Source organism: Anas platyrhynchos, chromosome 1 (genome assembly GCF_047663525.1).
Source record: "Anas platyrhynchos isolate ZD024472 breed Pekin duck chromosome 1, IASCAAS_PekinDuck_T2T, whole genome shotgun sequence".
In the NCBI taxonomy this organism is placed as follows: Eukaryota; Metazoa; Chordata; class Aves; order Anseriformes; family Anatidae; genus Anas; species Anas platyrhynchos.
In genome coordinates, this window is record NC_092587.1 from 154139263 (window position 1) to 154166899 (window position 27637).

The window sequence follows — 27637 nt, forward strand, 5'->3', positions numbered from 1 at the left end:
ACTGCAAGGTAAGAAAGATCCTCTCCATCCTATTGGAGCCGCATGAAGAGTTGCTTCTCAGCAGATGGATGGATAGAAGTAGCCTTCAAGAGTACCTGGTGCTGCAAACCATGGCTCTTTGGGTTGCAGTTGCTCAGATGAAGTCTCTCCCTACGTTCAGGCAGACCTCGTGGAAAGCTGTGCGATCTTCTTGGTTGCCTTCCACCCCAATGCTGCCACCTGTTGAAAAAACTGGCAGCCACTCAAGTGGTGGCTGTTTTCATGTTGCTTGCCTCCTCTTCCCTCAAAACTGCTTCAAACCGGGGGCTGCTTGTGACACCTCCTGGCCCCTTCTGTAGGGCTGCAGAGACCCTGCTCATCTGAAAGTACTGTAAAGCGGCAGAATTGTTCTCCCATTACTGAAAAAAAAAGCCAAAAAAAAAAACAAAAAACAACCCATCCCCAAAACAACCTGACACTACTCTTGAAGAGGCTTTAAGGGAAAGAAGAGGCCAGTTCTTAGCACGCAGAACCTAGCAGAAGACGAGCACGAGATAGAGTTGGGAGTCACTAGGCTATGGTTTGCGGAAGACTGACCGACCTTGCAGCTGCCCTTCCAAAGGGGATCGTGCCCCTCTTCAACCTGCCCGCTCTACCTCATCCTCTGCAGTGCCACTGGTCTCAAAAAATCCCCGTGAGCTGGTTCAGTGCGCTAAAACCATGGAGAACGAATCTGATTTTTCTTGCTGCTGCTGCTACAGGCTGAGTTTTCTATCAGTTTAACTCCTTGACTCCAACTCCCTTAAGCTGGGAGGTGACAGCCAGTGCCACTGCAAGGGAAGCAACAGCAGCACGCAGCCAGGGGACAGGGACACTCTTTTTGGCAGCAAACAGCCCAAATCAGCTGCAATGTCAAACCACACCCTCAGGTCTCTGATGGCTAGAGAGACCAAAGGAACGGTGGAGAGGGCAAAGGAGAGACAGGAAAAGCGTGAAATCAAAACAGACCAAGGATAAAGAGAATACGCATACTAGATGCAAAGTAGGGGCTGGACTGTGAGTGTTGATCGTGGGAACAGATGGAGAGATAGAGAGAGAAATGACACCCATTACGCTCAAAATCATATGTGCGAGAGAGGGGGGAAAGGGGAGGAACAGAGAGCGTGCGGTGGGAGAGGTGGGATTCTGACAGACAGCGACAGGACCTGTTGGAAAGAACGGTTTAAGAAAAATTAGAATCAAAACTTACTGCTCAAAATCACAGCCTAGTGGCTTTTCAGTGTGGTTAAAGAACGATCCTTTGAAAAATAGCTTAATATTTTCTTTTAATGTTTGACATTTGCAAGGATCACCTGCCCCTTGTACATTGCATAGTCACACAAAAAGAGTTACAAGGTACAACATAACAATCGGTTTTAGCCAGCCCAGCCAACATTTATAGCAATCTGTAAAAAGTGTCGAGTAGAGGCATGGCATCACACAGAATAAACCAGAACCAAATTGGATCAGTCTTCCAGTTCTGTAGAGGACGGAGATGCAAACAAAAAGATTTTGATACCTCTGTGGCTCTCCATTAGCACTGGAACCAGAAAGGAATATTTATTAGGTCTGACTATAAATGTTTGTCTTGTGTGGGAGGTCTTAGTATAGTAATATGTATTAGAAACTTGATATTTTTCCAATCAAGCCTTTCCACTTCCATTTACATATATTTAATTGTAAATATTCATTTTTCCTACCTGAAGCACTTTAAATAAAAGCACAATCAACATACCTTACACGGAATGGGAGCGAATAGCTTAGGGGATGAGCTGGAGCATTGTTCCAACCTCTACATCACTGGTTCCAATCCAGCCCGGGTCGGGAGCCATGCAAGATTACCACTCCTCGCAGCGTGTGGGGGGTCTCGGAGGCTGAATTGCTGATCTCACTCTCATTCCTCCTGAACAACGATCCTCCCCCCAACCAATAAATCAGAATTGACACTAACTGGCATCTGTGCCAGTAGAAAAGGCGATGACTGGCAAGGAAACGTCCTCTCATGCACTGAAGTGAATTTCTTCAGAGTGCAAACAACTTCGGTTTGCAATCTTGTCCATGTATACTTATCTTTTCCAAGCACCGAAACTCACAGACAATGGAATTAGTATACCCTCTCTCTGCAACTTTATTTAAAACAGAACCACGCGACGCACAAAAACTAACAAGTACGAAGCTGCCATTCAGCCCCAGCTAAATAGTTGTGCTCAGCACGGCCAGCAGCTGGTAGCGCTGCCTTTGCACGCAGCGTGTTTCTCTCTCTTTGCAGCGGGCGAGGTGGCAGGGAGTCTGCAAGCTGGCTACAGCCCTCCCGCTGAGAGCTCCCCGGGTCCACGACTGCTTTCAGCTGGCACAAAACCATGCCATTTGTGTGCTGGGGCTACAGGCATGCTGAAGGAGTGCTTTTGTCCACTGCTGTCATCTGGTGTGTAGCTGAGGTGGGTGCATCATGAGTTGCTCAGATCAGCCAGAGCCGCAGTTTGGTGACGCAAAACTTTTTTTTTTTTTTGGGGGGGGTGTGCGTGTGTGATGGAAAGCACGTTTTAGAAAAAAGAGAAAGCTTTTCTGGCAGGATGCACTGATTGAAGACAACTAAAAGAAGCCTGGAAGCTATTCTCCTAAGATGAGGTTATGAAACCAAAACGGTTAAATGGGTCAATATGTGAATAAGCATGAAAAAAAACAACAAGGTTTCATCAATTGGTCTCGTTAAAAATGTATGTTAGTTAGGAAGCAGGGAGAATTTCACATATTCAAACCGTTCTTCAGGCAGTAAACTTCAAGCCAGAGTTTAGGTAAGCAAGAAGTTTTGTAAATAGGTCATATTTGAAGACTCCAGCCACCCCACACCCATGGGTATCACGTACCGAATTAACTGACTTCTTGAGTATTAGCACAGTCATCCTGACCCACTGCTACAGCATGCGTTAGTGATTTAATAACAGAACACCAGTGGATGTTGGTTATGAAGGAACGCTAACAGACCCGAGCAGAAACGCATGTCCGTGGTACAGCTTACCATGAGAAAGTGATACTTAATTGCTACAGTTACATTAATAGTAAAATCAGAATTTTATTTTCAAATCATTGGATTCAATGCCAGACTAAGAGGATAATGTTACCTGTTGACTTACGGGGCAATCTGGAAAAGATTAAGAGACAACATCTGATGCTTTGTATTTATACCCAGATGAACTATGAATTCTGAATTCATTTTATGAATTGTTGTAGGGTATACTTAAAAGGTGAAATTAAGGTATCATTTACCTTAACACTGGCAGACTGAAGTCAGAGGGACTACAGGAAGTAAGAAAGTACTTCTGGAGAATGAAATAAATAGAGTGCCTATTCTGAAAGTCACATGCAATTTTTCTGCATAGGTTAAAACTTTTATCATGACAGATCATAAACTATAAAGTAGCTCTTGTGTCTATCAGAAAATTCTATTTTGTGTGTGAATTTCATGTCTTATACATGAGGACAGATAGAACTCTTCTACTGCATTATTGGAGACTTATCAAAAACAGGATGCTTTTTTCTTGAGAAGATGAAAAGTACAGAGATAAGCAGGGAAATAAAGACTGAAGTTTTAACCAATAATATTTTTGTGTGGTTATCAGAGGAATGTAATAATTAATCTTTTAATCACTCTGAAGATTGTGTGAAATCATAATATCTCATCTTTTCCAGCCTCAACCTGCCATTCTTGATCTGAATTACAAACAATAAGAAAGGAGATGATTTAATGAGCAACTTTGTCATGTTGCCATTTTGCCTTAGTCAAAGGCAAATGTCTACTTTCACCTCTAAACTGAAATGGAATAGACTTATGTTTCAACTATACTCACAGCTGAGGCAAACACGCATGGAAAAGTTAGGGTTATTTTAAAGCTAGAACCCTGGTGCCTTCACATTTTCAAAAAGGCATAATTAAATACATACTATTAAGAAGAAACAAACATTTGTTTACTAGGAAATAAAATCGGCGTCGTGAAGAAACACACTTGTATGGCGAGAAATCTAAAATATGAAAAATAATAAAGTAAATCCCAAGAGAACGATTGCAGTCACAATGGTAATAGGTATGTTCTTATTACGAAGGAAAAAATGTCAGCACGATTTCATCATACTCAATAAATAGGCACTTCAATAAAGTATATATTTACACTGGCTTTCTGAATGCTAGGGCATCACAAAGTAGTATGGCTTTATTACAATGGATGGAAGATGGCAACTACTTAGAACCCAGTGCCAACATGGATTATAACAAATCCAGTGAGTATTTTGTTTTTCAATTATTCATAGAAAATTTAATCCTGATTAAGTATCCTTGGGCAGGAATTCATGGGTAGTTGATGACTGAAACCAACATTTATTTGAAATGCTTCTGTTAATTTAATCTGTGTATATGGCTTAATTATGATTGAATCCTCAATGTAAGAGAAATGAATTATATCAGGATTAAAATTCTAGTACCACATCACCCATTCCATTTTCTTTGCCTTTTTTTTTTTTTGCGAGCCTGCTGTTTTAATTACCTTTATGTTACTATATCTTCTAAGCCTCAAATATTGTTTAGAACTTTACTGGGTGAGATTTTTAAAAAGGAAAATATAAACTCTATTTCCATTCCCATTACAATTCTAACCAATATGAACAGTAATTGCAAAAAATGCTTTTCTTTTACACCAATACTAAAGAAAAATTTCCCATGGTTAGTTGTAAACATTTATATACGTTCTTAGTGGACTCTCCCTCTTTTGTTTCCCCTTTTATCCCTATACATAAAATATATTTTTTTCTAAAGCACAAAAATAAAAGAACTTGTATTCGTCGTTATGCATCACACCAATTTCACAATTGGCCTATTTCAGACTTGTTGGAGCTTGTCGACATTTTAAGAACTGCATTTTATTAAGACCTTCAAACTTAGTATTGATACAAAGCAGGGATATTTTTTGTGGCTGTGAATGGGAGAGAAAAGAATTATTGTACTTTTCTGTGACATGGCTCAGCACCATGTGCTACCCACAAACCATCTTCAGGAAATGATTCAAATTATGGATTTTTCCCACTCAGCAATACTTGAAACAGATTAATCTAAGGACTGTGTCAGACCAAAGGTCCGTGAAGTGCTCTGGATATCACCAACCGGTTTTCCAGTGAAACCAATGTATCACATACCTGTGACATAAATACCTGTATGTTTGGGTCATTATTGCACATTTATTACATAACGTATTCTTCCTAAACATCTCAGAAGTGATGTCGATTTTTATGTCCAGAGGGTACTGTTAGTGGCAATGTCACTGATGATAATGAAGACACTTCCCAATATAGACTATGAGAGAGAAAAAGTCTGTAGAGGATAACCATGGAGATGCTCTGACAGAGGATAACACCTATGGTAATAATCTAAAGACAAAAAAAAAACAAAGAAGGGAAAAAGTAAGTGAGAAACAAACCCAAGTACATTTCTACCAGCACACTATGTAAGTGCTTGAAGTTTAACTTTAAACCTTTTAATGTTGCTGCAGTTACAAAAGATTTGAATGTGAACCTCAGGTCCAGGATTCATGCTCTCACACCTGGATGTTTTTGAATCTGTAGATAGCCCTGGGCAAGTCACATAACCCCTTCTGGCAGTCTCTGTTCTGGGGAATTTCAGGCTTGCAATTCACCACCCATGCAGTTCCACAAGCAGAGGTGATGTTTAGATATTCTATTCTTACAACAAACAGAGATGAATAAAAAAAAAAAGCCTGAAAACACTTTGCACTAGCACAGTCATGGAGCTCTGATGGTAGTCATTTATCAGTCTCACTTAGACCTCTTTTCAGAGCAAGCCTCTTGATCTGTAGAAGATGTATAAGGCAGTTCTTATCAAACTCATAAAGGTAACTACTGTCTCTGAGCAAGCAGAAGTCTGAATTGAGGTACAGAGGCTCTTTTCAAATACACATTGTTCTTCCATAAATATGGTATACATTGATCATGTATTCCTTTATTATATTTAAGTGCATTTAAATAAGAAAAAACACAGCTAAATTGTCATAAGGTAGGAACTGGAGCTGCACACAATGGTTAAACTTTCTCAAAATTCAAGAGCAGAGCAACTGTAACCTCCCTTCAGTAAACTCAAACTCTCAAAATATTGCAAAATTTCCTGTACTGGTCCTAATTCTAAAGATTGCCCATCCTACCCCAATGATATTTTCATCAAGAAACTACTAACAAAGAGACTTTTTGTTGATCTAAAGGAGTTCTTTTCTCCTCACAGGTTTAATTCTTTACACACAAAAAAAAAAATCAAACACAGTATTTCAGGTACTATATTTTTAGTAGAATGTTTTCCCCCCTCATATATTCCCTGCACAAATAAAAGCTTATTTTTTTTCTGAAAATATTTGCATACAAATGCACAGATGGTTATAACCATAAAGAAAAGCAGCAAACTCTACCCTGGAATGAAGTAGTCAATCACCCGAGAATAGACGTGCACTTTATCTGAACATGGCAGGCTCCACACACTAGTTCTCCAGTTTCCAATATGTTTAAGCAACCGAGAAACCCAATGAGTCCACTTTTGTTTTTAACTGTTTAGAGCTTACAAACCAAACTACACATTTGGATAGATCTCTTAATCTAAAGAATACAGTTCAGCTACAGGTTCCCTGACCTATTTAGCCACATAAAGCTTTTAAATGCTGAAGACTAAAAAGCAAACAAAAAAAAATTCACTGATTTATCTTTCTACTAGCTTTGTTAAAAGAATCCCCAAGGTGTTTTTAATTAAAAAGCAAACAAGCAAACAATAAAACAAAACACCCCCTCCACATTTTCCTTTGACTTAACCATCTCCCCACCCCCCCTTAGTCTAGAAACGATTACCCTTAGATGATTCAAACCCAGTATGCCTTTGTAAAATATGACTCACATTAGCATCAATAAGAGCTGTGTGACTAAGACTTTTCAAGTTGCTTTGGGGTCATAAGATTAACAGCCTAAGAGCATGAGTTTGCTAACAAACAGTGAACATGAAGAACAACTACTATTCAAATTCCATCTCTTTTATCTTGCCTGTACATACCTTTTCTCTTTGATATTCTCTGAATATTACAGAAACGGTTGCAAGACATGGGTGGCACAAAAACCAGAGAATGCAGGCCTGAAAGAGAAGAAGAGTATAAGTTATAAAATAACTATACGCCAACTAAGAAGAAAGAGATGACAGTTAGAGGAACTGCATTTACATTTCTGTCTTTTTTATGAATCCATTGTTTAATTTTCAATCAACAGAGTGAAAACCACACAATGAAAGGTGGGATTTCTGTTTAAAAAAGCTCTATACTCCTTGTCAAATTAAAATGACTGCTCAGAGTATGATGACAGAGTGCAATTTAATCAAATCAGACACTTAAATATTAACTTTCATATGGAGGAAAACAGTTTAGTGCTTCAGCCGACTGCGTGCCACAATTACTTTTACAGCAAAAGGGATCAACTTCTATGATGTAACCCATACTTTGGCAAAGGTGATATAGAATTCCCTTTTCAGCGTGCTTCTCTCCACTGTGATGATCTGGTAAAGACCCGCAGCCAGCGACAAAGCTAGGCAAACTCTGAGACCAATAAGCAGTCCACTTGCTAAGCCATGGTGTGAATGGTAGCTGTGGTGATTAGTATCTTCAAACTGTTCCCAAATTAATAAAAGGCTCTGGAAAAGAACAACAGCAATGTACATTTAGAAAAAACGAGGTTACATTAAATGCCGATTACCCTTCCCATGACAGATCAAATTATCAGCACAACTGGTCATGCTCTGCTCGTTGGAGACTGCCATGTTACAGAAAATAACCCACAACCTAGGCTGAGTTGCTGCTTTGGCACTACCTATTACTCCAAATGTGACTGGCAGGAACAGGGTTTCATTTGTTGCATTCGGTAACTTTTAGAAAGTTTGACAAGTTAAAGTTTCCTCTCATTTGGGTAGAAGGAATGCAGCATTTTAGCATAAGTTCCAAAATAGTCATGTAGTTAAACAGGCAGCCTACTCAGCAGGAAGCCCACTGAAACGATTCCACTGAGCTACAGGGAGGTGTCTCCTTCCACTTGGGATCCACAACCTGTAAAGCTTGTTTCAAAGGCAGGCGACTACGCCTTTTCTTTCAAAATCCTAACAGGATTCACTTTTCCTTTTAAAGATGGGGAAGTAAGAGGGTGGTGCTGCTGCCCCTTTTATACAATAGCCTGAGGGCTAGAGCATTCACCCAGGTTGAACTTAGATCTCCCACAATTCCCGTCTTTGCCTAAAGGATATCCAGCTCACATCTCCCACCTCCTTGGAGAGAGCCCTAGCTGCCAGGCTATAGGCTGTTCTTGGGTGGGCCACTCTCCACCTCTTCTATTGAAGCCGTGCCATCGTGGAGAAAAGAATTCAGAATCAGCTAGGTCAGAAACCGTGAGCGAGCTTGACTCTGCAAGCAACTGGCTTGGAAACCTCCTAGGGACTACGAAAGGCAGCGTCACAGGTTCCAAATGCTGTTGCAACACCTGGACAAGCACTCCAGCCAACAGATAATACACAGAAGATCGTAATCCTCCTTAACTCCCAGAAAAATTGCATCGCCTTCTCTTGCTGTAGAACTCGGTGCTGCAGGAGGACTGTGAGAAAGAGTATTGACAAATTTTCTAAAGAAAAACAGACTAAGAGATGCCTATTTTCCGAATCTTAGTTGAATAGAAAGCAGGCGCCTACTTGTAGAGTTGCATGAAAGCTGGGTCTTGCCGAATAAAACCTTTTCAAGAGTAACATTACAAATTAGAATACTCATAAAGTTTAGACTCCCAGAAGCATGTAGCAGATGAGTGGCATTTGAAGAACTGAATATACACTGGAATCCAGTCCACCTACTGCAGACATCTAACTTGCACTTAGGTTTCAGGTGTCTAATAAAGCAGGCTTTCTGAAGAAAGGTAGTCAAATTTGATTTATATGAGCAAAGTAGCGCTAAAGGCCTTCAGAAGGAGACATTGTATGCCTCAATTTAGAAATCTAAATTAGTCAGATTCCTTTCTGAGCAAATTCAAAGGCTCTCTAATTACATTAATATCATAAAGACAGAAAGGTTACTGATATAAACCTTTTTTTTAAATGTGTAATCCACCTGTGCATTCCAAAGGTGGGTGTCCTTGAGTCTCATCAGTTGAGACTAAAATTTTTTCACTTGGAATATCCTTTGAGAGTACTCTCTCCCTTTTTCCTTCCCTTACTCAAGCCATGACACAGTGAGCATGACTGCTGCCACTTCAGTTACTTCTCAACCACCTGGATAGAAAATGAAAGGATGGGAGAGAGAGAAGTGTGAAGCACACATCCTGAACGTCACGGATTAGTAGTAAACCATCCAGCCAACTTCTTCAAACACTGCCACTATAACGCTCTGTTTCTGGGCAGCTCCCAGCAAACACCTTACAACGATCAAATTATTTGACTGAGAATCCTCTCAAGGACTATGACTGAAGTAAGACTGAACTACTTCTGAAACCTTGAGATAGAGCACAGTGTTTGGTGGAGTTGTGGCTAAAACACTAGTTTTGGTCTGAAAGTGATGAATTCCCAATGCAGAGGCTATTTCAGCCCAGGTAGAGTGTATCCAGGCAACAACAAGGGTTTTACCAGTTGGAAAATCACTGCATTCTCCTACAGAGTATTTTGGTTTTTTGTAATTTAGGCATGGGAAGAGGCAGTCCTGGACTGGACATACACTCTCCGAGAATATTAAAAAACAACAACAAAAAAACATAGTCTCAGGAATCTTCCTGAGACTACCATGCAGCTGGGGCTGAAGAGATACAGACTGACAGATGAAGGTATGATAACACTTAAAGAAGAAATTTTAGGTAGACGCAGGGCTACCTCAACCTTAAAGAACAGAGCTCACGAGGGTTTGAATTTTTCTTAACCTACCACCAAAAGCAACAGCAAGGAAGGAAGCCACTTTCATGAGAAGATGACAAAGAGCTGGAGTAAAGGAATCATGAGAACAAAGTCCAAATCCTAATGGGAAAACAGCGTCTGAAAGCATGGTATGCTCTGGATGAGCCCTTTAAAGAATGTAAATTGTGCAGACAACCCAGAAATCAGTTGAATAAAGACTGTAGTGACAGCAGCGTAAGATCACACAAGTCCAGCTTCCTTCAGCTTCACTAGGTTACTACAAGAAGCAGAAGGCAGAAGCATCAGAGGCAGAAATGGACCTGTCAGTGCAACACATGAGAAACCTGGAGAAGGTGAACATGTGTCACTGCTCTTCCTGTGAGCTGGAACTGTTCTCACTCACTGGAGAGAAGCAGTATTCTATAAAAAAGAAATCTGTGCTGTGGAGTGTTTCTAGGTTACAAAAGATGAGGCAGTATGTTCTCAGTGAAGGGAGAGCTCTCACTGACGAACTTGTTCTTGAAGTCAAAATCTCACTGGTTGGCCATGCCTGAGGAATTAAGGTCAATGAGCCCTGACGTCCCTCACCTTATCCACAGAAAGACACATATCTACTCACTTAGCTGTGGTATCAGGAGTAAGCTGAAAGAACACCCAGTCACCTACAAGCTCAAGCTGAAACTGGACGCATTTTTTTGTTACCGTTGAGCAGAACTACGTTTCAGCTCTGGGAAGAAATCAGGGTGAATATCCTACTTGTTATCCAGCAGAACAACTGTTGCTCAGGCTGTCTACGAAAGAACTGGATGAGCTGGGTAGGTGCACAGCTGAAGAGCTGACTCACACTAGCTATGTCCAACATTAAAGTCCAACTGCTTCTCCATTAAATAAAGGCGAATGACCATCTCCTTGTTTACATCATGCACTGTTTGAAATGCCTGACAGCACCTGTACATAGTTCTGACTTATCTTGGTTCTCCAGTGGACACCACTGCCCAGTCCTGGTCTCCCTCAAGCTGCTGGGAAAACTTTGCTCCGGTCATCATCTCGATGTTCCAGTTATACAAGTCGGACCTCCACATCTGCACAACGAAGAACCAGACAGTTGTCTCTTTTGTCAGAAGGAAACAATTACGGTAGAACCCCTTCTCCTCCTTGCTGTGCCAACACTGACTGTATGGCAAGATAACATATCAATCTCCAGCAAGAGCAGGTTCACATGGGACTGATCATCACAGAGAGATAAGGGGAAGGGGGAAGCAAAAGGGAAATGAGAAGTGGCAGCAAGGCAAGGCAGATCAACCAGCTGCTTCAAACTGTATCTAGTACTTGGGTATCCGGTGTCATGAACTTCAGCACAGCAAAACATGTTTCAGATCTGAGGTCAGAGGCAGAGTTCATTCAGAGCACACCTTTCGGGACATAGCTAAGAACCTCTGTGAAGCACGGCTTCTCACGCATTAAGATTCAGTATGCATTTTGATCACAGCCCTGAAAGCTGAAACTGTTCAGATCTATGTGATAGGAAAGGCTTGTCGTCACTAAGAAGTTTTGAACAAGGTTTGTGCCTCAGCAGCAAAGAGTGGAATCTTTAATGAATGCGGAGTGGCCAGGAATCTTTTGTTCTGAGGATGAACAAACACACACCCACACAAAAAAAAGAACAAGTTAACCCAAGGGGAGACGATAAATGGCAGGCTTGTCCCTCCCTTTGAGATGCTACCTTTTCACAGCCACAGTGACCACAAGAGATTTGCTGGCTAGGTGGCAATGTCCACCCTACACCGATGGCAACCTGTAAGCACAGCCCAGGAAATTGCTGGTGTTTGTGAAAGAACAAAAGGCAAGAATTAATACCGTCAATACAAATAGGAAAAAAAAAAAAAAAAAGCAAGCAATGCTGAGTAATTTGAACTAACAGTTTGCCAGCCAAAAATGCTTATAAATTTAGGAACAAAATGGTTTCCCAGGCTGTCTACTTGCTTGACCTCCCTGGTGATGAGATGAGAGCAGGTAGTGTAGAATGTCAATAAAACTAACGCGGTTCAATCTCTATCTGCTGCTTTAAGGTAACACAGGTGGTTTCCAGTACCCTCCACAACAACCCCTAGAACACCTCTGATGACCCACGTAAGTCTGTCCAGTCTCTGAATAGGGAGAAGCTAGCTCTCCCATAAGACATTTTGGGAAAGAGCAGGCTGGAAAGCATGTTATTCTAGGTTTTTATCATAAAAGTGATCATGTTACAGCAGGTATGATGCCCACATCAATCTAGACCAATGAACAATAGACTAATCCAGAGAATGAAATCTTGAGGCCACCACCTTTGATGTGGCCTGGGATCTGCTCCCCTGAGTTCAACAACCACATTTGCTATTAAGGGGAGGAAAACTAGCAGAAATTTCTGTGCACTGAATTGTGTGATGATGAACACCTTCTCTAGAAAGGCCAAGGGTACTGTTGGTGCCAGGGAAACTTTGCTGGAGTCAGCAGACAATGAGGTGGACTGCAGAACCACCCAGACAATGACATACTCTGACATCCATACTCTGTTCCTACAAGGCTCCTTCCAAACATGATATTCCCAATGGTACTGAGAAGGGAGATGTGGTAGAGATGTACCTGCACGGTGACAAGTAAGACAGCCAACTTTGTACTAATCCTCCAGTGGTGCCCAAATAGCCAATGTAAATATATCATGGACCAGTACTGAAAGCAGAATATATATATGATGCCTGCCCCATTTTTTACCACAACTAAAAAAAGATGAAGCTGATGATACTGAGTGCCCTTTCTATGTATAGTAAAAAGGAAACAACAACAACAAAACTTTCCAGTCTCAAGTGACAGAGCACTAACACACCCATATGCATGTACCAGTGGAGAAGCATGAATAAAATTAAATACTTTAGAAGTCTTCTTTACTACCAGCATGTAAAATTTCTGGTGCTAGACGGGTGTCAAAGTACGGTGGAATGAACCTATCTTTAAATTTCAACAGTCCCATTGACCTTAATAGGCTTTGGTTTATATTCTTAATTAGCAAGAATACTGTCAGCTCCCAGCTACTCTTAATGTTTTAGCAGTCCACTTATTTAGTTTGGAAGCAACACTAATTACAGACATTACTCAAATGGCACAAAATCTTTAGTATAATCTCTTCCTCATTACTGTCTCCAGTTTCTCCCTGTTCTTCTCATTCTCAGTGGCTTTCAAATCCTCTTGTCTTTATGCTGGGATTTAAAAACATTTGTTTACAAAAGACACCACCAGGGTTGGATGATCTCCATTACAATTTACTTTTAAGTTACTGGTTTACTTGACTTTCTAATTTATATTAATAGAAAATATTTGAATGAAATTATGTGTCAGACCATTTGTTTATTTGCAAGAACAATTCTGCACATGAACCTTTCAAGAATTGCCTTTTATTGATTGAAAAGACCATTACACATTCTGTTTGAGTGGTTCTAAGAAAAGGACGGAGTCTCAACTTTTTTTGGTGACAGGAAGATTGCTGTAAGAATTTCTCTCTCATCCTTCTTCCCTTGCTGCTTGTCGTCAACCCCAATGTTGTAGTTCACAAACTCCTACTTGTACTGATTACAGCTATTTATAGGATGACACTACAAATCAGATTGGTAAAATGATTGTGCTGAAATCTCCTTTTTATTTTATTTTTCTACCATTCAATCTAGATCATTCCACTGATCTTGTTTACAGTGTAATACTATGAACAATTGGCACAATCTGGAGTTTGAAAAACTGTGGGAACTTCTTAAGTGGTTTTACTGCTGAACAAAAATATACTGTGGAGCTACACCTTAGATTGTTAAAGTAAAGAGGAGGTGTTGTTACCTATTAGACATACTGGGTGCACATTATGCTGTGGGTTTTTTTTTCCCCAGTCTTGATACTCCCTCCCTCATAAAATATTGAAATTAGTTGGTTCACAGTTCTGTCATACTTAATAGCAGCTGTATATTTCAGTATAAGAATGAATATAAATACAAACCTGTGTAACAACAACTACTACAGCAATGCCAGTAGATGCTGGAGTGGAATCCCATTGAAGAGGTCTGCTATGAGATTTCTTCATTCTGCCTATTGTCCAACCCATGCACAGACTCAACAATAAATACAGCATTTGTATCTGAGAGACTATGTCACACACTATTGAAAACAAAAGGAAAATATATAGGGTCACAACAACTACAACAACAAAGTATTTTTTTTCTACAGCAAAGAGAAACATTCCATATATCTGCAAATAAAGAATGGACATTTATGCCTTGGTATCACCTTTATTCACGATTTTCACAAACAGTTTGACTAGCTGATGTCGCCTTGCCAGACAATCTGGATTTTTTGACCATTTTTAAATGACTAAAGCTTTCCTCTCCTTATGTTGCAATTCTGCAATGACATGGGCAGTGCGCCACATCCTTCCAAATCCCACTCCTGTTGTGTCAAAGAAGTCTAGGCTCAGGAGTCCACCTGCATAAATAGACTTATAAATGCCACATGACTAAAGTCATATGTATGTTAATCACACTGCAAATATGAAACATGATGAAATGAACTCCTTTCTTCATTCCACAAAACTTTTATTCAAAAATCAGACAGTGGCATTGTACTTTAAATTAACTGCGTTTTGTCTTAAGGATAGAGTAGCTTGCAGTAGAAAGCACATTTAGGACAAATTCCACACTCAGATACTTAAAGGGGAAGACGTAATGACTAACCCTAGCACAAACTTCACTTGGAGCAATAATCTGTCTGTATTTCATTTCATTAAATGCAAGCTCCCTTTGCCTTGTTTCACTGTGTCCATTCTTTTGGCTCTGTTTGGGAACAATTAACACGTACTCCATGAAGTTACATTCTTAATCAGCGTCTCAAACTTGTGTTTGAAGCTGTATCCGAATAAAGAACACTTTAAGCTAGAATATATTAAAATCTTTATTTTTCAACCCTGCTGAAATACTACTGACATTAGAAAGAACTGAACATTTATTCTGGGGTGTTGCTAGCTTTAGAGTCAAGTTTCTGACTGAAGCTTATTGAAAGATTTTATAGTTAGCGCATGGACTTGAGTGTACAGTGAGTACAGGCTCACTGTACTAATGCAGCAGAGATGTATAAGCAGCTTGAGAAATTAGTTCTTACATTATGTAAATTTCAAATTTGTTACAGAAATTAGAGATGGGCACTACACACTTTTTTTGTTCACTTGATTAATATTTTAGTTCATTTAAATTTGTTCTGTATTTGATGTTTCCCCTAACATTATCAGATATAAGAAAAATATTTCTGTATCACAAAAGTAGAACTTCTATGAAACAAGTGGAATGTATTAACAAATCAATATACTTTCACATTTACTAGAAATACTGCAATACAAAATGCTGCTCCTGTACAGAAATTAATATACACACAAGGGATGTGTGTCAAATGAAGATCAGCTACTGTATTTCCCTGATGGTCAGCAGTGCTAGCAAAATATGGATATAAAACAAATTTAAACATACTACTCATGGGATACATTTAGTATTCTCATGCTTTATATAGTTACATACTTCTAACATATTCAGGCATCTTTGTCATTTAGGAAATGTCAAGAGCTTTTAGTAAATACAAACTTTAATAAAATGAACTGGCATGGTTCTGTGACAAAATGATCTTGGAATTATTTTACAATGCTAGCTATGGAGACGTAGAACTCCGTGGAAAAGAAACAAACTGTTCTGCGAGCTCAAGGCATGCCAAACCAGCATTGCAAATCCAAGCTACAGAAGTGACTGAACGAATCTGGATACTCTAGAGAGAATTCAACCATTCATTTTATTTTCTGTCACTCCTTAAGATAACCTCCTTGTAAGTTATAGCCAGACGTCATCTCTCAGTCACATCTTGGATACAGACATTGCTCTGCTTAAGCGTGGCAACAAAGCAAGTGGATTCCCAGACAAAACGGTGTAACAGAAATTTTCAGTACTGTTTTTAGTCTTTGGTACCACTTACATCTTGCTTAAAAGCAAGAAGAAGCTTTACGGTTGAGCAAAATTTTGAAAATAACAATTGTATGATATCCAGGATCGATATAAGGCCACATGCTACTGAACTGATTTTACCATATATATATAAATATATATATACATATATACTTATGTATATATATATTTATATATACACACTTATAAAGCACCTATCACCATATTGATAAACATTCTTTGGAACCACTCGGATGGCAGAGGTTGAATAGGGGTTGGTCTGAACATCTTTTTCAGCTGTTCAGCAGATATATTATTATTTGACTTTTCACGTTTCGATCTTATCAAAAGTTAAAGCATCACTATTTGAGATGTTTTAGTATGCCAGAACTATTCATGTGATTTATGTGATTATATGATTGACTTAGGTGATAAATTTGACTTCGTGTCAGGTTTTCATACATGGAAAAGACAAAATAATGGTAGAAAAAGAATAATTGCTCAATGTAGTAGCTGGACAGGTTTCCAGAACAAATTCTGGCCCCACTGAAGTTAACAAAAATTTTATAATTTACCTAGGATTTCTGATCCTATGCAGGAAAAATGGTAGCAGTTTCCACTTCCATACTATACTTGCTATCAGCTGTCCTTCAGAGCTGCAATTGACACTGAAGCTTTCCACATTTCCTTCTGCTTTCTTGCTGTTTAGGGAACCACAGATTTTAAAAACAGTGGGAAACTCTTTTAGCTGAACCACTCAAATTCAGATAGTGATTCGAAAATACTAATTTATTCTTAGTAACCTCCGTTTTAAGCAAGTAATAGTGTGGTTTTCACCACAATAGGTACACAGAAAATCTAAGATGCTGCTATTTTCTGCTATTTGCTATTTTGCTGCTATTTGCTAAGTTCTGGTTGTGCAGTTAACACTAGATTTTTCAGCAGGGAGGAGTTATGACTACCTCCATGTTCTCCACTTAATTTCATTTCAGAAGATCAGAAGACAAGAGGGAAAATTTATTAACACAGTTGCTGGAAAGGCTGCAAAGACTCGCTAACTCAAATGTTTAAAACAAGGAGGAGTGTCAATTACTGTGGTGCCAAGTGCCATCAAGAGGCTGTTAATTCCAACTGCAAGTTTCTGAACGAACTCTATGAAGGGAAATATTTTTCTATGTAGGTTGCTACTCTATAATGCTATTGCGCTATCATAGTACTACTTTCTTGAGGTGCTTCAAAAGCCCAATCAAAAGGGCAATATATTAGCTTAGAAAAGATCATCCATTGCCTCAAATGTAAATTACGTGGAAGAGGGAAAAAAAAAAAAAGCAACAAAGCAACATTAGATCCTGAAGAATCCAGTAAGAATAAACTAGTGCATTTTGGCATTTTATGTATGGGTGTTATAAGAATTCCATTCCAATGAGAGCTAAGAATATCCATTCAGAGTGGAGAAGAATACTTTGGTAACATCAATTTTTAACATAATCATTTTTGCATCACTGTAATCTTATCACTTGTGCTGTAAAATACTTTTTTCATTATAGTCTACATTAAATTTGCTAATCAAATGACACGCTCCTTAAAATTTGATTAAGTTTTCCAAAATGCTTCAGCACTCTAGATCATCCACAAAACTCTTTGACATATTCAAAGTTTTACTCACGGGATAGGTATGTATTTAAGTACTTGTAGGATGGAATGTTAAAACAACAAAATCCTTTTAAAAATCCTAAACAACGTTACAGTTAGAGAGCTTTAAATACAGTTACTGTAAGCATCCAGATTAAATCCTGTTTTTCAGAAGAGCAACTTATAGTATTTCATGTTAAAAATCCAGTGACATGGTACATGACAGTACAGTCCAACAAGATCATTCATTAGTGCATTACACAGATTAACAGGTAGGAGTACATAAAAACAGCAGAGGCATACTCACATTCTGCCAGAGTTCCCATAAAAGGTACTCCTATTCCATCCTTGGAATAACTGATAAAAGAATAGAAGACGATCTTTTTAAGTGAGTCTTAAATTTGTATTTTCCCTGATAAGTACATTTAGACAATGATATAGTTCTAAAAAGTTAGTCTCCTATGTTTTATCACAATCAGCACATGAAAGACCATGTACTGATCTTCAAAATAGCATGTCCTTCTAGTCTTAAGGTTGAAAGCAAATATAAGCAGAGATACCTTGAGAAATGGAGGTAGTTGGCAAAAGCTGAACCAGCCTGCAACAATAATGCAGTTGACAGCACCTTTAATACAGTATGCATAGGTCCACGCTTCTTAATTGTTTGCCATAGGGACTGTGCATATATGCAAGCAGTTAAGAAGTATGCTAGAACAAGCAGGAAAAAGAATTCATGTAATCCTGTGGGATAAAAAAATAGAAAATAAAGTTAGTTTTTACAAAGAAAGTCTATTACTAGCAGTAAATAACTAAAAGCAAGATTGTTATTTATATAATCACTAGGGATTACTACGCAATCATCAAGCAAAGGTGATAGTAAAGAGAAAATATAGCCTATTTTATCCAAGAGAGTCAGTGACTTCTTCAGACAGCTGACTATCATTAGACCTGACAAAGAATTTTTTATTCAACAATACCTTTTCTGAGTGTAGGAGAGATTCTGTTCAAATACAGGTTGACATACAGCTTCTTGATAGACAGAAAATAATTGTAGCCCATTTGATTTGACACATTTATTAAATGACTCATTTTTAGCTATTTTTTTTTGCTTTACTTTTTGAAGTCACAATCTGAGATTAGAGAAACCCAGGACTGTTCTATCTACTTAACCACTGGGTGTCACTCTTCCTCCACATAAAACAGCTATTCCAAGAAACAATCTTGACCAAGATTGACAACTTAGAAAAATAGCACAGGGAAAATGGACTTTTTTTTTTTTGCACCAATCTAAAAAAAAAGTGCAAAGTTTTTGATATTTACAAAACAAAAGTAGTCTGATTTTCAGTCTAGCAGGATTTTGCTAAGATGCTTCCCTGAAAACCTGGATCCTGATTTTTTTTTTTTTCTGTTGTCTTGAAACAGAAAAGCTACCAGAGGGTCAAAAAGCAAAAATCACTGAAAACTTTTGTTTTCCTTCTCCAGTCTTCTTTGAAGATACGCGGTGCTCACAGAATCAAACTTTGTTTCCGGCAAAACAACTCTGCTAAAAACTTTCAATCAGCTCTAAAGCTGAAAGCAAAAGAGAAACTGTGGATGATTGGCTTGACAGCAAAAGTATTTGAGAGAAACCTGCACTGAAATATAACTAAAAAAAAAAAAAAACACAAAAACAAACAAAAAAAATGATTTTTTTTTTAATAGTTTCCTGACTTCTAAATCACCTAGAGTTAGGGAGAGACTCTTGGGGACATAAGCATGTTTTATTGGAGGGTTTGGTTAATTACTTCTGGAGTAAGACATTTTCTTCAGAAAAGTTAACAAAGTTAAAAAAAGAAACGTAACTGCAAAAATGATTATATCGGTAGGGTATTGGACATTGTCTTCGATACCTCTGCTTTTTACATTTTTTTTAGATTCCAGGGTAGATTTAGATTAGACATCAGGAAGATACTCTTCACTATGGTTGTGATGAGGCCCTGGCACAGGCTGCCCAGAGAAGCTGTGGGTGCCCCATCCTTGGAGGTGTTCAGGGCCAGGCTGGATGGGGCTTTGGGCAGCCTGGGCTGGTGGGAGGTATCCCTGCCCATGGCAGGGGGGTTGGAAATAGATCTTTAAGGTTCAACCCAAACGATTCTGGGATTCTATGATATAGAAAATAAAACATATGTATGTTAATTTCAAGTACCTAACTTTGAAATTCTGTTTACCTGGCCATCTGCCTTTAGAAATGCTATGTCTTATGTAAACGCTATGTCTTATGTAAAAAACCCTACTACATAAAACAATAAAACACTACCTAACCTAGGGACTGGAAACAAGGTCTCCTTCACTCTCAAGGCAAATATCCTAATCAGAAGGTTACAGTTTCAAGGTCTTTACTACACTTTCCTTATAGTCCACTTCATTTTTGAGAACTCTTCATGGCAAGGGCACAACTTTACTAACTTAAATGAAAGGTGACCTACCGGAACCATCTGCAATTACACAGTTTTTAGTCCCCTCAAGGAAAACAAACAAAAAAACAAAAAAAAACAGAACAAAACAAAATACACCAAGAAATGAACCTGGATCTCTTCTCTGACATGCTACTGTTCTAAGCTGCATACCTTAAGGGGAAAAACGACAAAAATTATTCCCTAGAGTTGCATAAGAGAGAGAGAAGAAATCCTTCTCAGTTCTTTGAAAAGTAGACATAGGCAAGTCTTTTCAGGATTCATAACAGTGTGGCTGGTTTTCATTCTGAATTAACAAAGGTATTCATTTGCAACCATGGAAGACATTGCATGTACATCTCAACTTATTTCCTTCACGGTGGCTCTAAATACCTGCATCCAACTCATTTCCACAGGATCACACAATGGCTGAGGCTGGAAAGGACCTCTGGAGATCCTCTGGTCTAACCCCCTGCCAAGCAGGGTCACCAACAGCACATTGCACAGGATGGCATCCAGGTGGGTTTTGAGTATCTCCGGGGGAGACTTCTAGAAGACTGACATCTCCTTGCTCAGTATGCAAGCTTTTCAGAGTTCTACTTCACAGCGCTCAGAGACTTCATAAAAATATAGTGCAGAACTGCGATGGAGGTCTGTACACTACTTAAAGGCCACATGATATTGAAAGTCTGTTGTCTTTCAATTTAGACAAAAAATGCTACTGGTACTTTTGAGAGTAAGTGAATTAACTTTGAATGCACATCTGAATACAAAATTCACTAAATAAAAACCACAAACCATGTTTGCAGAGTAAGAAGGCTAATAAGAAGTTGATCAATATGTAAGTCTAGAAAAACAGGCGATTAACAGTGCTACTTCCTTACAGATTGCTCTAAATGTTTCAGTGTGAAGATTTTCCTCCCTTCCGAAAGGAAGCTGCCATTGTTCCCTCTACGTTCTCCTGAGACTAAGAACGACAACAGAGCATACAATTTTCAGCACTACAGTTAAGCTAGATCTGGGTACGTAGGCTACATCTGTATATGAAGACAGACTAAGCATATTCTTCCCATTCAACAGACTAAGTCTGTGTCATGTGGCATAGGCCTCCCAGAGCAGCAAAGCTATGCACTGTGATGAAGCACACACTGGGTTGATTTGAATGACCAAATTGTCATAAAAATTGATATACGCATTTCTTCAGCTGCTGTCTTGAGTCACTTCTAGAAGTTTTCCTTTTCTGTGCAGGTGTAGAGATTTGAATTTGCATTTCTTCAATAAAAAATGTGGACTGCCAATCATCTCATCCAGTCTGCAGCCCGTGCATAATGTACTTGGAAAGACCCAGACAGTGAACTGAAGTTGTACCGGCAAAATGTTTACGTCATGCATGAACTCATATTGCAGAGAATCAAATTTACAAATTTCAGCTAAGGAATTCCACAAATTAAACAAATTCATTAAAATCTGTTTACAACCAAGTGGAAGCTTACAATTTCAACAGGGAAAAAAACAATATCAGCAAAGATACACACAATCTTTCCTTGTTTACTACAGTCGCAATTAGGCAAGTTTTGGCAAGTCACTCTAGAGAAAGGGAAGGATTTTTCTGTAATGCCAGGAGATGAATCAAAGTTTACTCTTCTTTGAGAAAGTCAAATTCAAAGTAAGAGACTGCTATTCATCCCCCAGTGTCATGTTTTTGCAAGCACAGTAGGTACCGATTGGCTTGGCTGATTAGATCCTTAACTTATTAATCTAATTTTAAGAAAAAAAATCTTACCAGATTCCCCTGCGCTAAAGTGATCTAACGGATTCCCTTCTGCATCTGGATTTAGTAAGACCATTTCAAACTGAATATCCTCGGTTTCAGAATAATTCTCTTCGCAGGTAAACTTGTCTACATAAAACACATACCATGTTTCCGGATAAGGAATCTGGGACACTGTCAGATTTTGCTCTGTGTGGTTCACAGTCACTTTGGAAGAAAACAAACAAACAAAATGAGTAGATAACTTGTTTAACTTGCTTTTAGAAAACCCATCTTTGAATAAAGATAAAATTTAAATATACATCATCATTTACAGATTATAAACTACAAACACTATAAAACAGTCTTTGTTTTGAAAGCAAACCACAACACCCGAGAGCAGACTTCCATCCTCAACTGAGGTTTCAAGTAGGTGCAGCCAGGCGTTGGTGAGGATGCGCACCATATTCCTTTTCTCAGCTTTTGGGTTTGGTTTGCTGGGGCGGCTCCATTCCACCAGAAGCCACTAACTGCAAATAGCGCACACCATGTTTAATGTACTTCCATCCTCTTGCACAGTATCATTGGGACTCTAGCTGTTCTGTTTTGCCAACAGACACTCATTCAGTATGAAAATTACATTTGAAAATTGAATAGAGTAAATTTCACAAAGACATTTAGAGCATAGAACAGGTACAGCCACATGCAAAATTTGCCAAATTGGTGTGCATGCCTTCCAGGTACATATTTTACAGCATATTCCCCAAAATGACATAGACAATTTCAATTGACACTCAACTATTGAGACCATTGTCTGGAAAAAAAAAAAAAAAGTATATTTCAAATCAATTGTGTTTAAAACCAGATATGTAGGACTGAAGAGTTTCATCTTATTTCTGATATTACCACTATTTTTCCTAAGGGCAACTGTTAACCAATACACAATCTCTCCAAAGTAAACATTTGCTGAAAATGAAGTTTGTGGCCCTGTACATCAAGAACTGTACACTGATTACTGAATTAATTAATCAGTGTAACAGTGATCATTGCTGGTCAGCTTAACCATAAATTAAAGCCATTTCTGGAGAAGAAATAATAAAATAATTACTGGACTGCTGATGAATTCATTTGAATAGTTTATAAGATGACAGTGGCTAAGGACAAGGAAAGAGAAAAAGTTTGTAAGGATTCTTCAAAACAAGTTGCTTTTATGCAAAGTTTTTTCTATAAGAAAAAGCTGCAAACATATACACAAAACAATCCTTAGCAAACTCATTATCCTTAAACCTTTTTTGACGAAATTTAGAACTAGTTTCTAACCTGAAGCCTACCTGTGAAAACATTCATGCAATTTAAGTAAACTTGTTTCGAGTTCAAGGAGTTATTTTCTATTCTTTGAAAGCATGAACTCATGATCAACAGTTGGATCCAGCAAGAAACATATGACGTGTCCCTCTGCAGCAATTGTCATGAAATACTAATTTGGACAACACATGAAGCAGACCCCAAAAAAAAAATTCTGAAAAAAGCAGTTGCTTTGTGGAACACGTGCTCAAAATTGGGTACATTTCAGAGCTGTGTATCTTATTAAGCAAATATACAAAGTGAAGCAGCTCCCTTCAAAACTACAACCTTTGTAAAAAGGCAAATTAAGGATTTAATACGCTGCTTAATTAAAAAGCAAGTTAGATGGCAGTTTACAAGGGGGGCTCTACTCTCCAGCTGTACTCTCAGCTGAGATGTGGTATAGCCTTATTTGCATCATGACTAGAGATTACACAGCACGTTTAATCAGTTTTCCATCAAATCTGCAAGCTAACTCACGGGATATGAAGTAAGCCAAAATAAAAATGTAATTGATTTTGCCCAAGATCAGCAAACAGATCCAACTCACCCTGTGGTCATGTGATTCCTACACACAGTAGAAAACAGCGAATACATCGCGACAGGAGTGAAGGACCAAATGCTGGTCTTTTCAGCAGCACTTCATGCTTAGCTCAGCTCAAGTGTAAGGGAACTACATCCTTAGAAGTGTCATCTGTATAAGATTTCGTAATGGCAATGCTCCAGGACATCAATTAGTTACTCTAGGGATTCTGGCTGCACAGAGGAAATATATTTAAAAGAGAAGCTGCATTCACTTAAGATTATTAAATTTTATTTCTCAAAGGAAAAGTCATGCTTTAAATTGGCTTTGTAATATTAGGATCAACAAATGGTGCAAAAATTGTTTTTGTATGTTTGTGCTCCAGTTACTTAAAGGAAAACTTCAGCATTTCACTTCCTTGTACATTTAGGCAGGTCCTCAAATTAAGCATTATCCTGATTAGCACATATTTAATACTAAAATGTGTCTAACGTTTTGTACATCAAAGTTTGAGAGTTTGTGCTATCAAATAAATGAAAATACTTTAATTTTGTTTTCTTGTCTTTGAAAATCCTAATTTTCCATGGAATTGAGAACAGTAGCCTCCTGACAAACAAGAGGTGTTCCTCAATAAATAAAAGACAAGAGGCTAATCTACACACTCTGTACTGGTATAATTATAAATCCCAGTATTTATAACATCTAAATGGGAGAATCAGTGATGAACATCAAATTACAAAATTGAACAGTGAAAGAACATTAAATGATGATATAGGCAAGTTGTAAAATTAGGCAGTATTACTCAGACAAACGAATTTCTCAAGATGACCTTACAGACAGAAATGAAATCAAAAGTAATGATCATGATGTTGTGGAAGGGGAAGAAGAAAAAAAAAAAGAACAGAGGGAAAAGGTTTTACTCTTTTACTGTGTATTTGGGATACATACTCCCATCTTACAAGAACTCACTTCAGAGTTTTAGCAGGCTTCACTAGTTTGCCTTTAAGTTTTTTTTTTTTTCATTCTACTGCAAGGGAAGTGATAATTCTAACTGCATATCTGACTGTCTCAACAATTTACATATTCTGACTACTTCAGTTTCATCTTACTACAGTATTCTTTGCACATTTTTAACACTCATTTTTAAGGAAAAGTTTGAGGTTTATATAAAAAAAAAAAAGAAAAAATACTTTTACTCCAAGTGGAATTATAGGAAGTCTCTGTATTGAATGAGTAAATGAAAACTTCAACTAAACGTGGATCTTTGAGTTGTGTGCAAATGGGAGCACCAGACTAGAACTTGGAAGTTCAGCTGTTTGCACTGAAGTCATTATTTGTCAAGGACTGTTCGTTTTCGACTGATATACTAAATCACAACTTGCAAGCAGTCTTCTGAAGTGATGCAGACAAAGCAATTGCATTCCTTGTATCCATTTTTAATTACAGGAGGTTGAAGTCCTGCTTTTGCTTAAGTTGATGCAAAGTCCAAATTCACTGAAACACTGGGGTTCTACATACACACAACTTAATTCATAAGGAGAGGAAAGCAGTAACTCACTTGTCAGTTGAGCTTTAGAGAATTTCTCTGTACAGCTGTGATCTTGGATACTGTTCTGCAGCTTCAGCCATTCCTGTGCTTGAAACAGGTGAAGTCTAGCTTCTTTTGTCACAGCTACTGCTACGTTGTTGATTCTGACACACAGAACAGCATGGTCACCTTGATATTTAAAAAATAAAATCAACTACTCTGCCTTGATGACAGTTATGCAAACAAAAAGCTAACACAGCAGAGATTTTTAAAAAGTAACACCTCTTTAAAAAGCTGCACTTTATTTCTAAAACTTTTACCACTACTTTCTATAAACATCTGTATACTTTCACAAATGAATTCTAGTAATCTCAGTAGTACAATATTGCATGCACAATTCTCTAGTATGGTACCTACACAAGCTTTCAACACAAGCCAGATGTCATTAACCTCCACTTCAAACAGCCTCCCCCCACTTTTTCTTTTTTTTTTTTTTTTTGATTTCCAGATCATCTTTTTTTTTTCCTTCATCCCATTTCTATTTTTATACACTTCCATGGCACTATTACAAGCATCATAGAGTAGCTCTCAAGTCTGATACCTGAAGAACTGGACTAAGTGGATCTTCATGTTATTGACTAATTAGAGCTAAAACACTTGATTAGCAGACAAATTGATAGAAACATACTCACAGAAAGAAAACCAGACTTCAAGAGTGCTCTCTACTGTGTCAGTCTACCTGTAGACTGACACATCTTGGCATAGTGAAATAATTTAGCCATTTTAGAACTAGCCCATTTGCCGTAACTTATTTTGTCTGTCACTTCTATGATCCTCAAAATTATTGAGAAATTCTTTCATTATATAGTGCTATGGACTTCTTTAACATAACAGTATTCAAAATAAAAATACAGGACTTAACAGAGAAGAAAAAAATCAGCACTGCAAGAGTCCAAATTTACTTCAGTGTAAGCAAGTTTGGTATGTCTTTTAAACTGTCAGAGCAACCTTCTTTCCCACCTAACCTAGGCAGCAACTGGATGTGCAGCTTTAAATAAGCTCTGCCAGGAAGGTTTACCTATTAAAAGCAAATAACAGTTCTACAATAAATCCCCCCAAAAGGTTATCTCCTGGGATCTGTAAAATGTTACATGGCTAACAGTTTACCTAAGTTGCTAATAAAAGACTTTGAAAAACAGCAGGTTCTATAAAATCCCTCATGGCTTCACTGAGATCTCCCAGAAGGTATAGTTGTAAATATCCATACAGAAGTAGGAATATTTCTAAGGAAGGATGTAACATCAACCTGCATAATAAAGTATAACTGAACACTTAGAGCCCTCATCCTGAATCTTAATTGTCCCCCTCTGCTCTGCCCTTGTGAGGCCCCACCTGGAGCGCTACATTCAGGTCTGGGGCCCCCAGCACAAGAAGGATGTGGGGCTGGTAGAGTGGGTTCAGAGGAGGGTTACAGAGATTATCAGAGCGCTAGAGCACCTCTCCTATGGAGAAAGGCTGAGAGAGCTGGGGATGTTCAGCCTGCAGAAGAGAAGGCTCTGGGGGACCTCATTACAACCTGGGAGACTTAGATTTGCGGTTAGGAGGAAAATTTTCACTGTGAGGGCGGTGAGGCACAGGCTGCCCAGAGAAGCTGTGGGTGCCCCATTCCTGGAGGTGCTCAAGGCCAGGCTGGATGGGGCTGTGGGCAGACTGGGCTGAGGGGAGGTGTCCCTGCCCATGGCAGGGGGTGGAGCTGGGTGATCTTTAAGGTCCCTTCCAACCCAAACCATTCTGTGATTTTCTCAGATTTAAGCATGGCATTTTTTCTTCTGATCTATTTATAGCACTCCTACATTTATCTCCCGGGACGCTGATACCGAAGCGCTCTCAGGCCGCCCCGCGGGCAGTCCCCACCCCTCCTGCGCCTCTCCCCTCGCTCAGCGTTGAAAGGTCGCGCCGCAGCCCTCCCCGCTCCTTATTGCCCCTCACCCCAGCGGCTTTCCTCCCCCACAGCCCCTCCAGCTTGGGGTCTGCCCGTAACCCCCACAAATCCCGGCAGCTTCCCGAGCAGCCCCCAAAACCCCTTCATCGCCAAGCGAGGGGCAGAAAAGCTCCCGAAGCCACCACAACGCCCCGCGACGTGGACCGCCCCAACGGCCCTAACGCTCCTAACGGCCCTAACGGCCGCTCGCCTACCGACATGGCGCCGCCCCCCCCACCCCCCGGGGCCCCAACCCAACGCCCTCAGCGGCTCCTACCGTGGAACTGGAAGCGCGCCAGGGGCCGCCAGGGCTGCAGGCGGGCGGCGGCGCTGACGAAGCCGCCCCGCAGCGTCTTGCCCCAGGCGCAGCCCCAGCAGCAGGCGCACAGCGCCCACAGCAGCCGCCACCGCATCGCACCGGCCCCTCACGTCACCTCCCCCCCGCCCCCCCCCAACCACCGCCGCGCGGCCGCGCCCTCCCTCCCGCTCCTCCTCC

General features: G+C 39.3%; 1 protein-coding gene across 1 annotated transcript; it reads right to left on the minus strand.

The window, feature by feature from the left end:
• Positions 1–1287: 1287 nt before the first annotated feature.
• On the minus strand, positions 1288–27616 carry GPR180 (G protein-coupled receptor 180). Its single transcript, XM_027443180.3, has 9 exons — positions 27419–27616; positions 25191–25349; positions 21799–21993; positions 18144–18324; positions 17891–17940; positions 13974–14131; positions 7544–7735; positions 7109–7186; positions 1288–5433 (listed from the first exon to the last, which is right to left on the minus strand). Exons 1-9 carry the CDS (start codon positions 27552–27554, stop codon positions 5275–5277), a joined length of 1308 nt encoding a protein of 435 aa, XP_027298981.2. The 5' UTR covers positions 27555–27616; the 3' UTR covers positions 1288–5274.
• Positions 27617–27637: the final 21 nt, after the last annotated feature.